The sequence below is a fragment of the Vigna angularis genome, chromosome 2, assembly GCF_016808095.1.
Source record: "Vigna angularis cultivar LongXiaoDou No.4 chromosome 2, ASM1680809v1, whole genome shotgun sequence".
NCBI classification, from domain to species: Eukaryota; Viridiplantae; Streptophyta; class Magnoliopsida; order Fabales; family Fabaceae; genus Vigna; species Vigna angularis.
Window position 1 is genome coordinate 34753156 of NC_068971.1, and position 17834 is coordinate 34770989.

The window sequence follows — 17834 nt, forward strand, 5'->3', positions numbered from 1 at the left end:
TGAGTCAATGAAGTTAACCCTATCATGACTTGGTGAATAATATGGGATTTTAGATACAATTATAATATGGATATTTTAGAAGTAACTGTGTTGATGCTGAGTCTCACGAGTTTATTCAATACATCAGTCTTCCAGAAGCAAAACCTAGATTCATTTTTATTGTTTGAGCTGTGTTGGGTTTATAGTTGTTTAAACCATTAGGTTGAATCATGTGGATTGATACCTAGTATTTGATTAGATGAATGTGAAGTGTTTGTGTTTTGGGTTGATTTATATAATGAATATTTTGTTGGTTGAATTATGTGGAGGGATGACGAAACTTAAGCTAAGGGTTGATGATATCTTCGATAGAAGTATAAAATAATTTTTAAGTGTATACCCTTTTAAAATATCTTAAGTTTTTCTTGTGCATTAACTTACCCTTACTTTTCTTGTTTTGTGTTTGTTTGGTTTTATCTTTTTGAATTGATTATATGATAATACATGAGCAGAAGAATGAACAAGTGGTTGTAGTAGCACAAGAGTTGGGAAAGATCAATGAAAGCCTAGAGGAGTAGTTAAACCAAGTTGTTAAAATAGAATGACTCAATTTCTCACACCAAGAGTGGGGGGGTGGGGGTGGTGAATTGGTGAAGTGTAAAAAACAAAAGCTTTTAAAATCTTTTCCACAAAAAATGATGCCTTTATACTTTTCTTGAATCGCAAGGTAAAAGATTTTCAATGCAGCGAAAACTTAATCGAATAAGTACAAAAAGTAATCGATTGAATAAAAGAGAGTAGGGATCAGAAAATTCAAACACTGCGTTTTTATACTGGTTCGGCCAACCTGCCTACATCTAGTGTCCTTCCAACCACGAGAAGCAAATGCACTATAATGATCAAGGTTTTTACAACAAGGTTTCTATAGAAGACCTCACGTCAAAAATGTAAAACACCTATCTAACCCTCTAATCAAAATATAGGCAATACACAACAAGACTAGCAGCAAGAATCCCCTCTCTTGCCGTCTAAACCCTTTGAGGCACCCTCAAAGTCAAGAACACACACGTTCTTCTTCCTGTAGTCACAACAGGGAACTCAAACCAATCTTCAAGAGATTGTAGAATTTGATCACGCAGTAACACCCAAATGTGCATATTGATCAGTCTTTGAAACACAACATCTTACTCTTCAAGAAATCACAAGTTGTTGATCACCACAGTCAATCTTGTTTCTTGGAGCTTTTCCTCTCTTTCTATAAGATCACAACTTTCTGTAAAGGATATGAAATTGTTAGAATCACAAAAGTTCTTACAGAATTCAAATTTGCATCAATTTATAGTATAACACATATCAGACGCATTTTAATCAATTGAGCTACTAACATAATCGAATATAACAATCAATTATAACAGATTTAGCACTAGTCAAACAAATGATTGAATGTACAATTAATGCAATCGACTATCATTTAGTGCGTGGTCAACATATTTAAAATATGACCATTATGTTAGTTGTTACAAACATTTAACAGATTTTCAAAACATCAACTAACTTATTCGAATATAGAGAGCATGCATTAGATTAAGTGAAATCTTTTTGCACAGTTTTGAAAACTTTTCTCTTTGAAAAATCTCATAGCACACTTCAAAAAAGATTGTGCAAACACACAAGTTTTAATCGATTCACCCCATAATGTAATCGACTTAAAATTGTTGTTTTGCCACACATTTAAAGTTCAACCATATTGCTTGTGATTTTTCTTTTCCAAAAGCATATGTCATGAATACACATATAAAATCACATATTTAACACAGTAATATGCAATGAACAACACAAACATGTTCTCAGATGTGCTTTAAAAGATTTAACACATTAAGGAAAAGCATATAACATGTAAACATAGAACATGTAACACATAATACACATGTGTTATTAATTATGTGTTGTCATCATAAAAAACTCAGATATCACTAAGATTGTGGGTTAAGCTAAACCTGTGCTCCCCCTATCAAGAATCTCAACACAAGTGATGATGTATATATTAATTTTGGGAAATTGTATAAATTATGGTCCAATTGTATATATTGTTATAAATTTTGGGATGTTACAGGTTACATCACCTTGTTTTGTGTTTTCCTTATTACATTCTATAATGTGTATCACTCGAGTAACATATTGAGCAACTTGAGCTCGAGTTAGACCTTAAAACCATCATTGTGTGGTTGGAATTAGGGTGGAATGGAAGAGTAATGATGTGGTGGTTGATATGGTGGTTGTGGGTGAAGAAGATGGATGAGAGTAGAGGGGAGGCTATGGTAAATGAAGGAAGGAAAATGAGAAGGGTTAGGGTATTGATGTGCACACAAACTTGTCAAAATGTGGACACATACATGGTAACGTCACTTGCCACATTAACAAATCTTTAACTTTATTTGATCACACTGACTACATCCATTCATTAATAAAGTTTGAGAATAAAAATGATTCAAAGTTTATGACATGAACTATCACATAAAAGTTAAGAAACAACAAACATATTTAACTAAAAAAACGAATATTCTTGAAATTATAAAATTCTAAAAATATCAACTTTTGTAGTAATGATTTTTCAAATTTTACCATATTTCAAAAGCTATGCTTTGAAGAGTTGTGGAATTCACCGAATGAGGAATCGAAGAAAGAATCATGTTGTTACATTGATCTAAAGTTGGAAAAAAGAAAATAACTTTATGTTGTGTTTGGATGAGATATCTTAGAAGGGTAATTCATTTATTTGAATAATTTTAAATTCTTCACACTAAAATAACTTGTTTGTATAAAGTAATTAGAAAGAAATTAAACTTTAAGAAATTTTGGAATGTATTTCAAATAAAATAAAATAGAAGAAATACCCTAAAAAAATTTAAGAAATTTGAAATTTCACTCCACTTTTGAAGGTTGAACCGTGGGTGTAGGCTGAAATCTCAATTTAGTCGACTCAGGCTAAAAACTCAGTTGAGTCAATTTAGATTGAAGACTCAACAAAGTTGGCTTGGATTGAAAGTTGAATCAATTTGGTTCGGGTCGAAGGTCTTGTTGAGTCGGCCTAGGTGAAAGTCATGTTGAGTCTGCTCAGGCCGAAGATCAAGTCGAAGGCTGAGTGGGTAGGGATTAGGCCGAAGGTTGAGTTAAATCGAACACAAGCTCAAGATCGAGCCTGAATCGAAAGTCGTGCCTAGTTAGCAAGATTTAAGATCGTATAGAGTCAGTCTGGACCAAAGGTTAACCAAAGTCGTTTGAACCAAATGTTAAGCCGAGACAATCAGGCTGAAGGTTGAGCTAACTCAACTCATACAGAAAGGTAGAAATGAGTTATCCACATAATTTTAAAATAAAATTTTGTATTAGATTACTTTATCCAAAAACAAATTTAAATATTTCAATTAGTTCATCCAAACAAACTAAGAGATAAATTCAATTTTAAGTAATTCATATATTATAAATTTCAATTTCTTGGTTGAAATTCAAAGTGTTAAAGTTTGGCAAAATCACCATTTACGAATCCATCATCGTTCTACGAAGAGCCATGACCAAAATTTTGACCAAGAATAAAAATATATAGTGTCTTTCAGTGGAACAAAAACAATAATGATTAAAATTATATAGTTTCCTTTCATGCAACATACATTGACAACATCCATACTGAAAATAAATCTATATGATATCAAGAATGAAAAAAAAAAGTTAAGACAAAATAAATCATTGATACCAATACTAATAAATATGAAAGAAGTAAAAAAGAACAAAGTGATAACAAGAATTAAAAAAATAAAACAATAGAATACAAACATTTATATAAGAAAAAAAAGTAATTAATTAACTAGTTAAAAACACACTTAACCAATTCTAAAACTTCCAACACACAGACTAAATAATTTGTTCTCATATTCCAATTTTTTCTTGTTTAATTTATGCTAAGGACCCACATTAACCTAACACTAATGTTGAGATTTATGATCCTATCCATCTTTTGGGTCCATTAAACACAATAACATACATCTTATTCCTTTGGAATTCCCTTCAAAATCACACTGCAGCGACCCCAATTATGAAAGGTTTGAATTGAACATTGATCCTCTTAAATTCATGGGAAATGATTCTCTATCTTTTCTGAAAGCAAAAGGAAAACAAAGGATGAAAAAGGAAGAGAATGAGAAAATGATATTCCCACCCTCTTACAAATCTCTTTCTTCCTTCATTCTGTCGCTTCTTATGGTGGGTCCTCCTACCTCCTACAATTCTTTTATCTACAATAATGCTTTTTCTGTTCAACTTCTATTCTCATTCTTCCAATGTTTCTTTTCAAGCAAACACCGACAAAATAATTCTAACATTATTCATTTAATCACTTCACATCTTTTCCTTCTTTCTCATTCATTTTTTGTTGCTACCACCAAGAACTTAGTTTGCTCAATTTTACTTCCAAAATAAATAATCACTCTATCAACAATGCTTTGTATAGGTATGTATTATGAATTAACATATTATTGTAATTATTTCCTCTAGAGAAACTTATGTGCATTACAAAATTTTCCTCATTATTCTGTTACGACTTAAATTGATATTATTTATATGTGATCCATGGATTGAAATTATAACATTTTCTATTTAATTAAACCAATCTTACTGTATATCATTGAAGAATTTTAATGGGTTTTAAAATATTTTAAAGATAGAGTGTGAAAAAAATAAAAGGAAAATAAAGTTTTCACAAATTATATATTGATAACAAAGGACTTGGGTTGAGGCCAGCAAGCTGTGTTTTCATTAGACCCTCATATTTCGACAAAAATCTAACTCAAAATTCCAACATAGAAAGAAAAAATATATATTTTTATGAAGTTAAACACAACTTGAATAAATAAATAAATAAATAAATCTGCAATTGGGGCAGACAAGTATGGCTGTTGACACAAGAAAATAGTAATAATAATATATAATATACCTTGTTTAATGCATGTGCTAATATTTTTTTTAGAAAAAAAATTGATCCTTTTCTTCTTTCATTTTTATTATTATGTATAGTTGTAGATCAGGCTGTGACCACTAATGTCTCTGATATACTTAAAAGTACAGTTCAAATGGCAAGATCATGGAAATGTGAGAAGGTGTCTCTTGTTTTTTAAAGCTAGAATCTTTGAGTTAGGTGGTATTGTACATATGAATGTGATATGATAATGCAAAGTACAACCTTTGCTTTTTTGCTATTTCGTTAAATTACGTCAGATTTTGTTTCTCCCTCCCACATGAAATTTCATAGTTATATGCTCCAACATCGTAGTGTAAACGGCACCACATTAACCCTCACATTAGTCATTATAAAGTAATTTAAGTCTAACTCGATGAGATTTTAACATCATTTTTAATAAATGTGAGATTGTCTTTTTTTAATATAGATTTAATAGCATTTTTGTCTTATGTTTATAGAAATGAATAATGTTTTCTTTTTTCACTTATTATGATCTCTGTATTTTTTTAAAAGATTTAATAGAATTTTTTATATTATATCAATATTAACATTCTTAAGAAGAAGATGAATTAACATCTAAAATACCATCACCTATATTGTTTATCTATTTGTTCAATCACAGAGACAAATGAAAGGAATCACTTTAATTATGATTTCAAAACGATCGTCTTTTTTAAAAAATGTAGAGATTACATTAAGTTAAAAATAAATAGAATAAAAACATTGAATTATTATTAAAAATATAGAAAAAAATACTATTAAACCTTTAAGATATTTACTCATGCATAGTACTATTGAAATTTACGCATTGTAACTATAATAAACTTTTTAATATATTTAGAATAAATAATTAGAAAATGAATTTTAAATTTAACTTATCTATATCTATATATTAAGAAATTTGTCATATTACGCTCATATATGTTCCTTATAAAATGGACTTGTAAAATAAATTGATGTAATTAATGTATAAAATTAGGAGATTATTTGTGGGTGGATGGTGGATTTTGACGTTTATTGAATAATAATTTCCAAATTGGAGAAAGTAGCCATGTTATTCTTTCAACTCTTGTTTAATTATGGATTTAGTGTGTGACATGTCACATGTATGTACCCTCTATCAAGTTATCTCAATTATTGTAGAGGTTGAGGGGTTCTTGCAATTTCACTTCTTCACACTGACTAATTTTGGTTATAGAATTATCATTATTTTTGCTGGGACATGAAGATTGTTGCTCAATCTCACTCGTTTGGAGATAATTGAAAAAAAAGTATTAAATTTTCGACACCAAAAATTTGCTCTATTTTTTTTCTTTATAAGAGCATATTTTGTTCTTGATATTATGAATTACATAATTTTTAATCCTAAATAAATAGAAAGAAAACAAGAAAATGTTAAAAAGGAAGTAATAACTTTATCTTCGGTGAATAACTTTAGAACATGAATGAACAATGAAGTTATCTAAACCCTAAATAAATATCCGGTTATCCAATTTTTTAGAATTAATAAAGTCAAAGCAGACCCATTTATTCTTAAGAATATTTGTGGTCTGCTATTGCGTGGTTGGTTTGATAGAATAAAGGAGAATTTAAATTTAAATTGTGTAAGGAAAATTTTCTATGCATATATGAGAGAGACTAAATCTTATTATATTAAATAGAAAATTAGGTTTCAAACCTGACATGTTACCTGTTACCTGAATCATTGTATTTGTATCTATTTAACCTCAGTTCAACTAACAAATCAAGACATTGTTGAACTAATGGTTACTTCAATGATTTCTTTTTCTGATACACACAATAATTGGGAAGTAATTATTATTCCAATGTTCGATTAAACTCTTTAGGTTCAATTTAGTTGACAACCGAATTACACCGGCCATGACATTAACTCACTTTCTTTCTTTCTTTTTTTAGTTCTGGTGAGTAATATGGTATTGGAAAAGCCATTATACTTGTAAAATTCCTAAATTATACCGCAGCATTTGCTAATTGAAAAAATAATTTTAAAATGTAAAAAGAACACATGAATTTGACTAAATGACAATATATGATGGTTTTTGTTTTGGGTATATGGTTGAAGTTCCTCACTCAAAGCACTCCAAATTGTCTTGAAGACTGGACAAGCTCTCTACTAGTTCTCCATCCTCCCTCGCTCTACCTCCTTGTCGAAATCGTGCGGTTGGATATCTGTCAAAGACACTCCGACGCTTAAGTTAGTAATCTAACCGATCCGTTAGTTGAGCAAGTAATGCATATAATCTGCATCGTGATCCTAAAGTCATACCTGAGACCTTTATTTATACTAGTTATGGTGGGCCTTTACCTTTCACTGGCCTAATGACGGCTCAATCACACCTTAATTTGCATTAGAGTTTTAATGAGTTATTATCGTTTATAATCTAAACATGTGGTTGGACTGGATGGTCGGCCTGACCTGGTGGTACCCAGGAGACCGTACGGTACACAAGCCCCCAAGTTCGAGCATGACGTTGATTATGCGAAGGGGTTATGCACATGTCACTCTTGATAAAAACAAATTCTTCGATTGGTTTTGTCTCTATGTCCTTTTTGTTTGTTGATTAAGATGATTGATTTGAAGACTAAGCAGGTCGTGCCTTGGTCGACCGAGCTGGATAGGCTACTGATCTTGCTTAAGTGACATGTCGTGGAGATCTACGATCATTAAATTTTAGTGAGGCTAATCGGGACTCCACTGGTGAAGATCCACGGTCGTCGGGCGGGATTCCTTTGGTCAAGATCCACGTTGCCGACCTTCGGTGAGGCCGGTCGGGATTCCTTTAAGGTATGACCGAACGGTTGAGGCTGAACACTTGAGGCCAAATTTGGTTAAGTACCTGTGAGGCCATGGGGGCCCGAGAAGTTGAGGCCAAGGTATGGCCGAACAATTGAGGCTAACATTTGAGGCCAAATTTGACTAAGTACCTGTGAGGCCGAATGACTGAATACTTGTGAGGTTGAATAACCGAATACATAATGCCAAATGGCTGAGGCCGAATGACCGAGCAGTTGGGACCGAATGGCCGAGCAGTCAAGGCCGAATGGGCGAATACATGTTTTGCCAAAATTTTGTATTAAGATTTTATTTCAAAATTAATTTTATATTCACATTAGTTAAAATAATTATTAATTATTATTATCTCTCTTAATTATATTTTGATTTTTTAATAATACTATTTATTTTATATTAACACTGTTTTAAAGTAATTACAAATGATTTATTATTATTCTTATGTATTTTATACTATATTTTAATAGTACTTATAAACTCAAAATATTTTATAATAGTACAAATAATATTTAACATTTTAAAAAAATTTATATTAAGGTTATTAAATATAAAATATAATAAAAAAATCTGGTCAGAATATATGCTCACGGCAACCGATTTCCACCACTGGAAAAAAAAACTATTTCAAGATTTCAAATTGGGAATTGATCAGAGAGACACGGTTTCTGATCATATAAAAAATGTTTGATGTTGCAAAAAAATTTGGGAGTGGTGATTAGGTTAATCTTTTTTTAATTAGGTTTATTCTGAAAATAGTTCAAAGAGTTGATAATGTATTTATTTTCTTATGTCAATTATTATTTTAAAATAGACTCAAATCTAATTAACTCAAAGTAATAATTAAGAAAATCCATTGGCTCTTTGTTAACTAGGAAGAACCATGTAGGCCCGGAACTATTAATTACCTAAAACATCTAACTTTGCTTCTTTTTTCTTTTATATAAATATTGTTCTTTCTTCAAATTTGTTTATAGAGATGAAATTTAAATAGTGTTTCATTCATTAACTTATAATTCATTTTTTGTTAAATAGTCACCACCTTTTGTTAAATTGAATCATTCTCCTATGTCATGAATCATGAGACATACTTACATTATACTTTTTTATTTTATTTCAATTTTAAGAAAACACACACATATATATAATGCAAACATCTCTTAGGAAAAAAAAAATTCTTTTGATTAATCATTATTAGATCTGTAATGTTTTTTATCATGCCAAGCCATCTTTTTTAAGTAGCAAAAAAGAGTTAGCGTATCTTTATACAAGATATTCTGAACACTAAAGTTTGTTAAGAAATAGCAATCACATGATCTAATCACGCATCAGAAACTCTTTAGGTGACATTGGTCTTGATCATGCATGTTCCTTCCTTTTCCTTGAAGATCTTGCATCCTTTGCTGACATAGATTTGCCAACTTTTCAGATGAGACTCTTGCTTTGAAGGTTTAAGATCCAAGTTCCAACCATAGACACATAAATGAAGGTAGGTTGGTGTGAGAGAGAGAGAAGAAGAACCCAAAAGGCAAAAGCAACAGCAGAAATAAATAAGGGGGGACCATGTCATAAAGTTGGAGAGAGAAAACAAAGGCTCATCTCTCCCTGAAAGTAACACCTTACGTTACTGAACTCTGAGCCAAAACTAAAGGCTCCTTCTTCAGCCAATTTCCCACTCATAATGATGGGAAAAGTACAAAAACTAGCTCCTTCAAGGAAATCTGCTGGAGTCCACATGCTCAAGTTAAACCCTTAAAAGGTTAAAGAATCATATCACAGTTAAGAATAAAGGCTTCCCTCATTTACAAGAATCTTTCTTTTGCTTCCGCCACACAGAGAAAGATAAAAGAAAAAACCTTTTTCTTTCGACCAAAAACAAGAAATTATCAGTTCATTTATTATGATCCATAACCATGAAATGTCACCTTGTCAGAGAGCAGTGAGTTTTGGTCTTTTTCATTTATTTTCAATTATCAGTTCTTGTCACTACAGCGTTGTCCTGCTCTCAGAAGAGAAGAAATGGTTTCCAGTTTCCAGGCTTTACTTGTATTTGGAGACTTACTCCTGAATTGTATGGTTGAAAAAGTTTTGGATTTTGTTCAATTGGGTGGCCTCTGCAAGTTCTGAAGGCATACAAGTTTTTGTTTTCTCTTCATTTCCCAACTTTTCTTTCCTCCCTCTCTCTCTCTCTCTGAGTATTTTGGTTTTGGTTAGAACTCGTTGATGTGTGCTGTGTTCTACAGCAGGTGAAGCTTTTTCTGCATGTTGAATTATGTCTAAACTTTTCTCAGGTGGTTATACTTTTTGAGTTTGCGTGAAACAATGATTTTCTTTGAGAATTTGCCTTTGGATTTACTTGAAACTTAGAGTTCATGCATTCAATACATGGTAAAATTTGATTATTTTGATTCAGAAGATTCTTGCATTTTTGTTTTTGTCTATTTATATTAACACGTTTTCTTGTAATTGCAGGGTTTATGCATGTACCCCCAAAGCTTCAATTTTGAGAGAATTTGAATCCTTTTGAGAATATAACCAAAACTCTCTCATTCACTGCATGACTTGTGTCTAATGGCAAATATACACCATCCCTCAGTGCTTTTGGTGTTAGTTACTTTTGTACTTTCTATCTGTTACTCAGAGCAATTACAGTCCTCTCACTCTCAGACTCTTCTCAGAATTCAGCAGCTATTGAACTTTCCTGCTGCTTTGAGCAACTGGAACAACGACACAGATTTTTGTAACACAGATTCAAACTCTTCCCTCTCTGTAGTGTGCTATGAAGACACCATAACACAGCTTCACATAATAGGTGAAAGAAGAGATTCGCCTCTCCCTAGAAATTTCTCAATAAATTCCTTTGTCACAACACTGGTAAGGCTTCCCAGTTTGAAAGTTCTCACATTGGTTTCTCTGGGTATTTGGGGTCCTTTGCCTGGTAAGATAGCTCGTTTGTCATCCCTGGAAATACTCAACATGAGTTCCAATTTTCTCTATGGTTCCATTCCTCAGGAACTTTCTTCACTGAAAAATCTCCAAACACTCATTTTTGACAACAACATGCTGGCTGAAACATTTCCTCCTTGGCTTGATTCACTTCCGGCCTTAACTGTGCTAAGTTTCAAGAATAATTTGTTCAATGGATCTCTTCCGAATTCTCTTGGCAATGTGGAGAATCTGAGAGCTCTTTCACTTTCTCATAATCACTTGTATGGGGTGCTGCCTGATTTTAGTCGTTTGAAGAATCTTCAAGTGCTTGAGTTGGATGACAATGCCTTTGGACCTCAGTTTCCTCAACTTGGTAACAAGTTGGTTACACTAGTGCTAAGAAACAATAGGTTCAGGGATGGTATTCCTGCTGAATTGAGCTCATACTATCAGCTTAAACGTTTGGATATATCATCAAATGCATTTGTGGGGCCATTTCAACCAGGATTGTTGTCACTTCCTTCTATTACTTGTCTGAATATTTCTGGTAACAAATTAACTGGGATGCTTTTTGAGAATCTGTCTTGTAATTCAGAGCTTGATGTAGTGGATTTATCCTCAAATCTTTTGACTGGGAGCTTACCTAAATGTTTAGTGTCAAATTCCAGTGATAGCACTTTCCTGTATGCTAGAAATTGTCTAGACAGTGCGAATCAAAATCAGCAGCCGCAGCCTTTTTGCCACACTGAGGCCCTAGCTGTGGGAATATTACCTGAGAGAAAGAAGCACAGACAAGTATCTAAGGTAGTTCTTTCCCTAGGCATAGTAGGTGGTACTCTTGGAGGAGTAGCACTTGTTTTGCTAATTTTCTTTATTGTTAGAAGAGGAAATGCTAGAATCAAAATGAAGAACCCGCCAACAAGATTAATATCAGAAAATGCTGCTTCTGGTTACACTTCTAAGTTGCTTTCTGATGCAAGTAAATCTCTCTCTCTCTCTCTCTCTCTCTCTCTCTCTCTCTCTCACACACACACACACACACACACACACACACACACAGTATACTGTGTGCATGATCAAACCACCTTGTTCCATTTTATACATTTTTCATCCATATGCAGACTCAGATATTTGCTAGTCTAATGTGTAGCCATTTTTATCACTAATAACAACAAGATTCTTTTGATGTCTGAGAAAAATTAAATACTAAAGTTAGATGATCACTCAAACAATCTTATTAAAAAAAACTAAGGTTCCTAAAACAAGAAGTTAAATTAGTGTACCCATATACATACCTAAACTGTTATTTAGAGGAAAATTAGTAGGATCTTTTTCCTTATATATGTTTGCACTCTATCTTGAGTCATCTTCAGGTATTCCCTGTTCTACTTTCCCAACAAGGTCTGCTCCAACATCAGCTGCTTTTTGTATATATTCCACCACCCAGCTGAACAAAAATAGTGCTAAAAACGAGGCACCGGTTGTTAGGAATCAAGAACAGAAATGGGAAAGAAAGAAAAGAACAACATTTTTTACTGAATAGGATGAAAAAACAGATTTCCAGCTAAAGCATCCCTGTACCTTGATTGACAAAAAATGGTTTTATATATTAAAATCTAGTATTAACATGTGTTGGTAAATAAATATGATAACTGCTTCCCACTTTAAAATAATAGAAACAAGGACTTTATACATGTTTAAATTCAATAAAAGAAACATATGTTTATTTGCAGCCAAACAAGTAATAACAATAGTTCTTTATCAGTGATGTCCACTTAATAATTGGAAAATATTTCTTGAGAGTGTGACATGAAAGAATGTACAGTTTTCTGTATTCCATATTAAGGATAAATTGATAAACATGTCTTTTTTTTATTTCTGTACTTAAAGGGTATATATCTCAAACAAAGAAGTTGGGAGCAGTTGGCCTGCCAAGTTATCGAAGTTTCTCATTGGAAGAGATTGAGGCAGCTACAAACTACTTTGACACTGCTTCTTTAATGGGTGAAGATTCTTATGGGAAGGTATGCTACAATGTCTCAAATTATTTTTGCATACTATATTCATACAAAATCAGTGGTTTAACTTCCTTTCATTGACTGTGGTACACTAGCCAGCATCACAAACATAATTTGACTATGCAGTCACGATTCACTTAACTATGTAGTATCAAGTTGTCAGTTATAATTAAGCTGCAACTCTCTAAGCATTTATGTGATGAGTGTTTCATTTTGAAATGGTGTATTTTGATGTCTTAGATGTACAGAGGTCAGCTGAAGAATGGTTCGGTTGTTGCTATTCGATGTGTAGAAATGACAAAGAAATACAGCACTCAAAACTTTGTGAACCACATAGAGCTGATATCAAAACTCAGGCATCGTCATTTAGTCAGCGCTATTGGACACTGCTTTGAATGTTCTCTGGATGATTCGAGTGTCAACAAAATGTTTCTTGTCTTTGAATATGTACCAAATGGCACGCTCAGGGATTGGATCTGTGGTAATTGACACTCAAACATTTTGCATGATCATGACAGTAATGTCTTTTTTGTTATTCTCCATCCTCTTCAGAATTGTGGTATTGATGCCTCATAATTTTGGCAGATGAAAATGTTAGAAAATGCTTGAGTTGGACCCAACGCATTGGAGCTGCAATTGGAGTGGCAAAGGGAATCCAGTTTTTGCATACAGGGATAGTCCCTGGTGTATATTCCAACGATCTCAAGATAGAAGATGTTTTGATGGATCAGAATCTTGTTGCGAAAATCAGCAGTTATCATCTGCCTTTGTTATCTAACATGGGGAAGGTAAGAAGAAAACAATATTGACATTTTACAGTTTTTTAGTGAGGAAGAAAATCATTACTAAGTTTCATCTTGATGAAAAAAAACCTCAGTTGCACTTATTCACCTTAACTTATCCTTCCAGGTTCGACATGGAAATTCTTCAAGCGGATTGAAACACTCTAGCAACAATAAAAGGTGATGATAGATAGAAAGTTAATCAGGTTGTGTAACATGTTAGAAAAACAGAACTTATCATACAATAATTTTGTATACCATATGAGATAATTTGACATGTCTCAATGTAGAAAAAATACTTTTGATCCTATTTCCAAATAAGATCATGTTAGGCATCATTATGAACTTTGACATCTCAGTTATGCTGATTACACAAACTTGTATGTATATGTAAGTAAGAAAGAGAGGTTTTTAATGATTTGTGCTGTTTTGTAGTGTAAAGCATGAAGATAAGTCTGATACATACGACCTTGGAGTGATACTACTCGAACTCATTCTAGGAAGGCAAATAAAGACAGCAAATGATGCAGACGCTTTTAGAGATCTGGTAAATACAGGGACACTGATTCATTTTCTTTTATCTGCTTTCTTTTTCATAATTCACATTGAATAAAAAGCATCTAGAATTCTACTATGATATGCTTGTTTTAATTGCATGATGAGGCAGTTGCAAGCAAGCTTAGGAGCAGATGAAGAGGGTAGGAGGAGTGTGGTTGATACAGCAATTCGCAAGGCATGCTTGGATCAATCATTGAAGACAATGATGGAGATATGTGTGAGGTGTATGGTTAAAGAGCCAGAAGATAGGCCCTCTATAGAGGATGTTCTGTGGAACTTGCAGTTTGCATCTCAAGTGCAGGATGCATGGAGAGGGGATTCACAAAGTAGTGAAGGCTCACCAGGCTCAGAATCTCGAGGACTTTCCTTTCAGTAGATTCAATTCACAGGTTTTTCACTTTTTACTGTTTTGTATATTTCACTATAAGCCTAAAAGGTTCATGGTTGCAGATACTGCAACATCAGAATAGTATTATAAGGTCTTATGTTCTAACTCCTTTGCCCCAAAATCTGAGTATAGTTTCTAATGAAAAACTATGGTATATCAAAGCTTGCACTATTGTAATTTTTAAGGTTTTTTTTATTTTTTTTATGTTCACACTTACACAATTTATGGCGATGACTTTCGATTTTTGTTCCATGTAGGTCCTACCATCAAAGTAATCATAAGCAATAAAGTCCTACTGCATTAAAAGAGAAACTGTGATGTATGAATTACACGACATTATAAGAAAATTGTCACGACATGAGAATTATGTAAGTTAGTTGATATAAAATTATTGGAAGTAGGGTATATTAACAACAATTTTTTCATTAATATTTTTCTTTTTTACTCTGTATTCTTTAACGAGTAGTCTAGACTAATTTAATGTTTTCATAGCGGATTCCTTCCAGACAAATGGAAGTGTCAAAAAGGAAAAAGTATTATATTTCACGGCACAATCTTTACAGCCTCATTTAGTTGTAGGAATGTGTCTTGCTTTTCAAAATTCATCAGCTTTTCCTTTTTATTTAAACTTGTATTTTACAAGTAATAAGTTTGAAGTTAATAATGCAAATGATTATTGGGGAGATATTTTTCATAGACAAAAAAGAGAATGAAATGATAAAAAATAAATGGAGTGAGCATTTATACAAAATGCTTTAAGATCATGTAATAGTCTGAAAGTCACGCTAAAACCTTGTTAAGGTAAAGATGATTTATTGAAGACTAGACTCAAGTATGAATATGAATCAGACAGTTTCTTTAACATACGCAATTAACAAACATGCCTAGTTAGATGAAATCGTTAAGTTTATATAAGTTCAAAATACGAATAGACACATGCTTAAATCGCTGTATGAGTTTTATTGAAGATTAGATTAGCCATATATAAGTGCAAGATACAAGAAGCGTTAGATACTATGTCAAGTAATATCTTAAGACTATATCTTCATATTCATGGAACAACATCTATTCAAAAGTAATGTCTCACAATTTTCAAAGTGGATTTTAAGATTTATGTAACTCACTTTCTAAGAAATTATTGTGAAAATGTTTAAAGAATAATACTGTATTATTTCAAAGAATAGAATCATATATATATATATATATATATATATATATATATATATATATATATATATATATATATATATATATATATATATATATATATATATATATATATATATATATATATATATATATATATATATATATAAGGGTTTTATAATTCCTTATCTATTAAAGTAATGACAATGGCATAAATTTGTACAAAATATAATAATGTCTAAATTATAATCAACACAATATTTGATTATTTAATATTTATTAATGGAATATTTAACATATTTTAACAATTATGTTATGTTAAAAAAGAAATTGAAGTTAAGTTAAATTAAGAGAAAAATGAATTTGTTGGAATAAGATGTATCTTTAATATGAAAGACTTTTGATGTTAACAAAATATTATTAGACGACAAAAGTTATTGATTAGACAAAACGAGGTTTATACCAGATAAGGAAAAAATATAAGTGATATATGAATGATTTTTAACAATTGTGATAAGTTTAATTGCGATTCTATAAGTTGGAAGCTTAACAACATGTACTAGATGAGTAAATGTACCATATGTGTCATTGTAAATGAGGTCACTATAGACTAATGTACGAAATTCATAATATTGAGTAGACTACTCAAATACCAAAAGCCTAAAATCAATTGACTACACAAGTGCGTTGACCAGACAAGTCAAAGTCTAAGATGAATGAAAACACTATATTACAACACACATCAAACGAACTTAAATGACCTTGATCACTTTTGCTAAGTTGTTTCTTTTTTATATAATTATTGAAAGAATATTTGAAAGAATATTTTTACTGTATTATTTGAAATCAAAATTTTATTTAAAAGGATTAAGAATGTTAAGTCTTGTGAAAGAAATTTTTTTTGAATCAAACAATCAAATTATATTTGAATATGGAAATAATCTATTTAACTGATCAAATTGATATTGATTTCAAATAGAAATTATTATGATTGTAACGAGACATTCTAGAATGGTGTTCCATAAAGTTTCTTTTAACAAGAATATTTTCAGCGTTGAAGAGAAGATAAATATTCAAATTCAAATCAAGCTTGTGCTTAATCAAGAATGGAAAAAAAATACTCTTAGTGAAAAGATATTTGAATAATTGAAGAATGACACTTAAGAATTGCATTGAAGAAATTATCAAGGCATTCCTTATAAAGAGAAATCATTAAGATTCTATTGAAATTACCAAAGTTCAAATATCCTCGATGGCTATCTCTTCAACATCTATCTAAAGGATGCGAAGCTGAATAAGAAAAGATTGAATGATTGAAAAAGGATACCCAAATGTTAAACATAAGTGAGTCAAATCTTAAAAATGAGAATTGTGTGATAAAATTGGATTGTGTGATAAACCTTGTAATATTCTTCACAAAGTGAAGTTTTATCCTGTGCGCTTTGATTGTACCATCTTACTTTGAGAGTTGTTCTTGTTATTTCAATAGAGAGTTTCTAATCTTAGGAGAGGTTAACAAGGAGATTGTTGGGTCTGTAATGCAACCCAATTATACCAGGAAATATACTAGTATTTAGTAGTATAACAAGTGTCGTATCCATAAGAATTTGGTAGAAAATACTATGTTCTGACTATTTGATCGTTTAATGTAAAGTAACAAAGATTTTGGCGTGTAGAAAACATATTTTATTAGTGAAATAAGTGTGAAATGCATTGGAAACAGTTTGGATGCTAAGTGAGTGACTTTCAGATGATAAAACTGTTTTTGATTTTGACTTCACTTTACCCTCTCTTGTATCAAATCTATAATTAAATATGGTGTTGTTAATGATCAAGTCCTGGGAGTTCTCTTAGGTGTAACTCTAGGTCCATTCCTGACACCTAGAGCCTAGAATTATCATCCTTCAATATGATTCCTTAGTAACTATTTGAAAGGATCACCTACAATAAGATTAAGAATTTATCTCCAAGTGTAACCCTAGATCCATTCCTAGCATCTAGAAGCATATAAGAAAACTAATTGGACCATAACTTGAGACTAATTCCCACCGAATCTCAAGCCAATGATGTAAGATGAGTGATAAGTTTATCCAACGTTAAGCATAAATCATTTAACAAACTTTGAATAAAAAGAAAACATATAGTATGGAATAGAAAGAACCGATCTAATAGTTATACTTTTTTTTATTCCCACGTCGAGCTTCATCTTCTCTTT

General features: G+C 31.7%; 1 protein-coding gene across 8 annotated transcripts; it reads left to right on the forward strand.

Annotated features, from left to right (window-relative positions):
* Positions 1-9348: 9348 nt before the first annotated feature.
* LOC108329332 (probable inactive leucine-rich repeat receptor-like protein kinase At3g03770) lies at positions 9349-14904 on the forward strand. 8 transcript variants are annotated; one of them, XM_052873178.1, is made up of 9 exons: positions 9584-10090; positions 10272-11706; positions 12618-12751; positions 12986-13226; positions 13331-13533; positions 13655-13707; positions 13963-14074; positions 14195-14474; positions 14731-14904. In XM_052873178.1, the coding sequence occupies exons 2-8, from the start codon at positions 10371-10373 to the stop codon at positions 14459-14461; spliced, it is 2346 nt and encodes a 781-aa protein (XP_052729138.1). In that variant the 5' UTR covers positions 9584-10090; positions 10272-10370; the 3' UTR covers positions 14462-14474; positions 14731-14904. The 8 variants fall into 8 exon arrangements, with proteins under 8 accessions (XP_052729142.1, XP_052729143.1, XP_052729138.1 ...); XM_052873182.1 differs by lacking the exons at positions 9584-10090; positions 14731-14904 and adding an exon at positions 9349-9577 and having other exon boundaries at positions 14195-14650; XM_052873183.1 differs by lacking the exons at positions 9584-10090; positions 14731-14904 and adding an exon at positions 9349-9558 and having other exon boundaries at positions 14195-14650.
* Positions 14905-17834: the final 2930 nt, after the last annotated feature.

Coding starts and splice junctions, on each gene's coding strand:
- LOC108329332 (XM_052873182.1), top strand. CDS start 10,371: ATGGCAAATATACACCATCCCTCAGTGCTTTTGGTGTTAGTTACTTTT. Junction 11,707..12,617: donor TAAGTTGCTTTCTGATGCAA/GTAAATCTCTCT, acceptor CTGTACTTAAAG/GGTATATATCTCAAACAAAG. Junction 13,534..13,654: donor TGTTATCTAACATGGGGAAG/GTAAGAAGAAAA, acceptor TTATCCTTCCAG/GTTCGACATGGAAATTCTTC.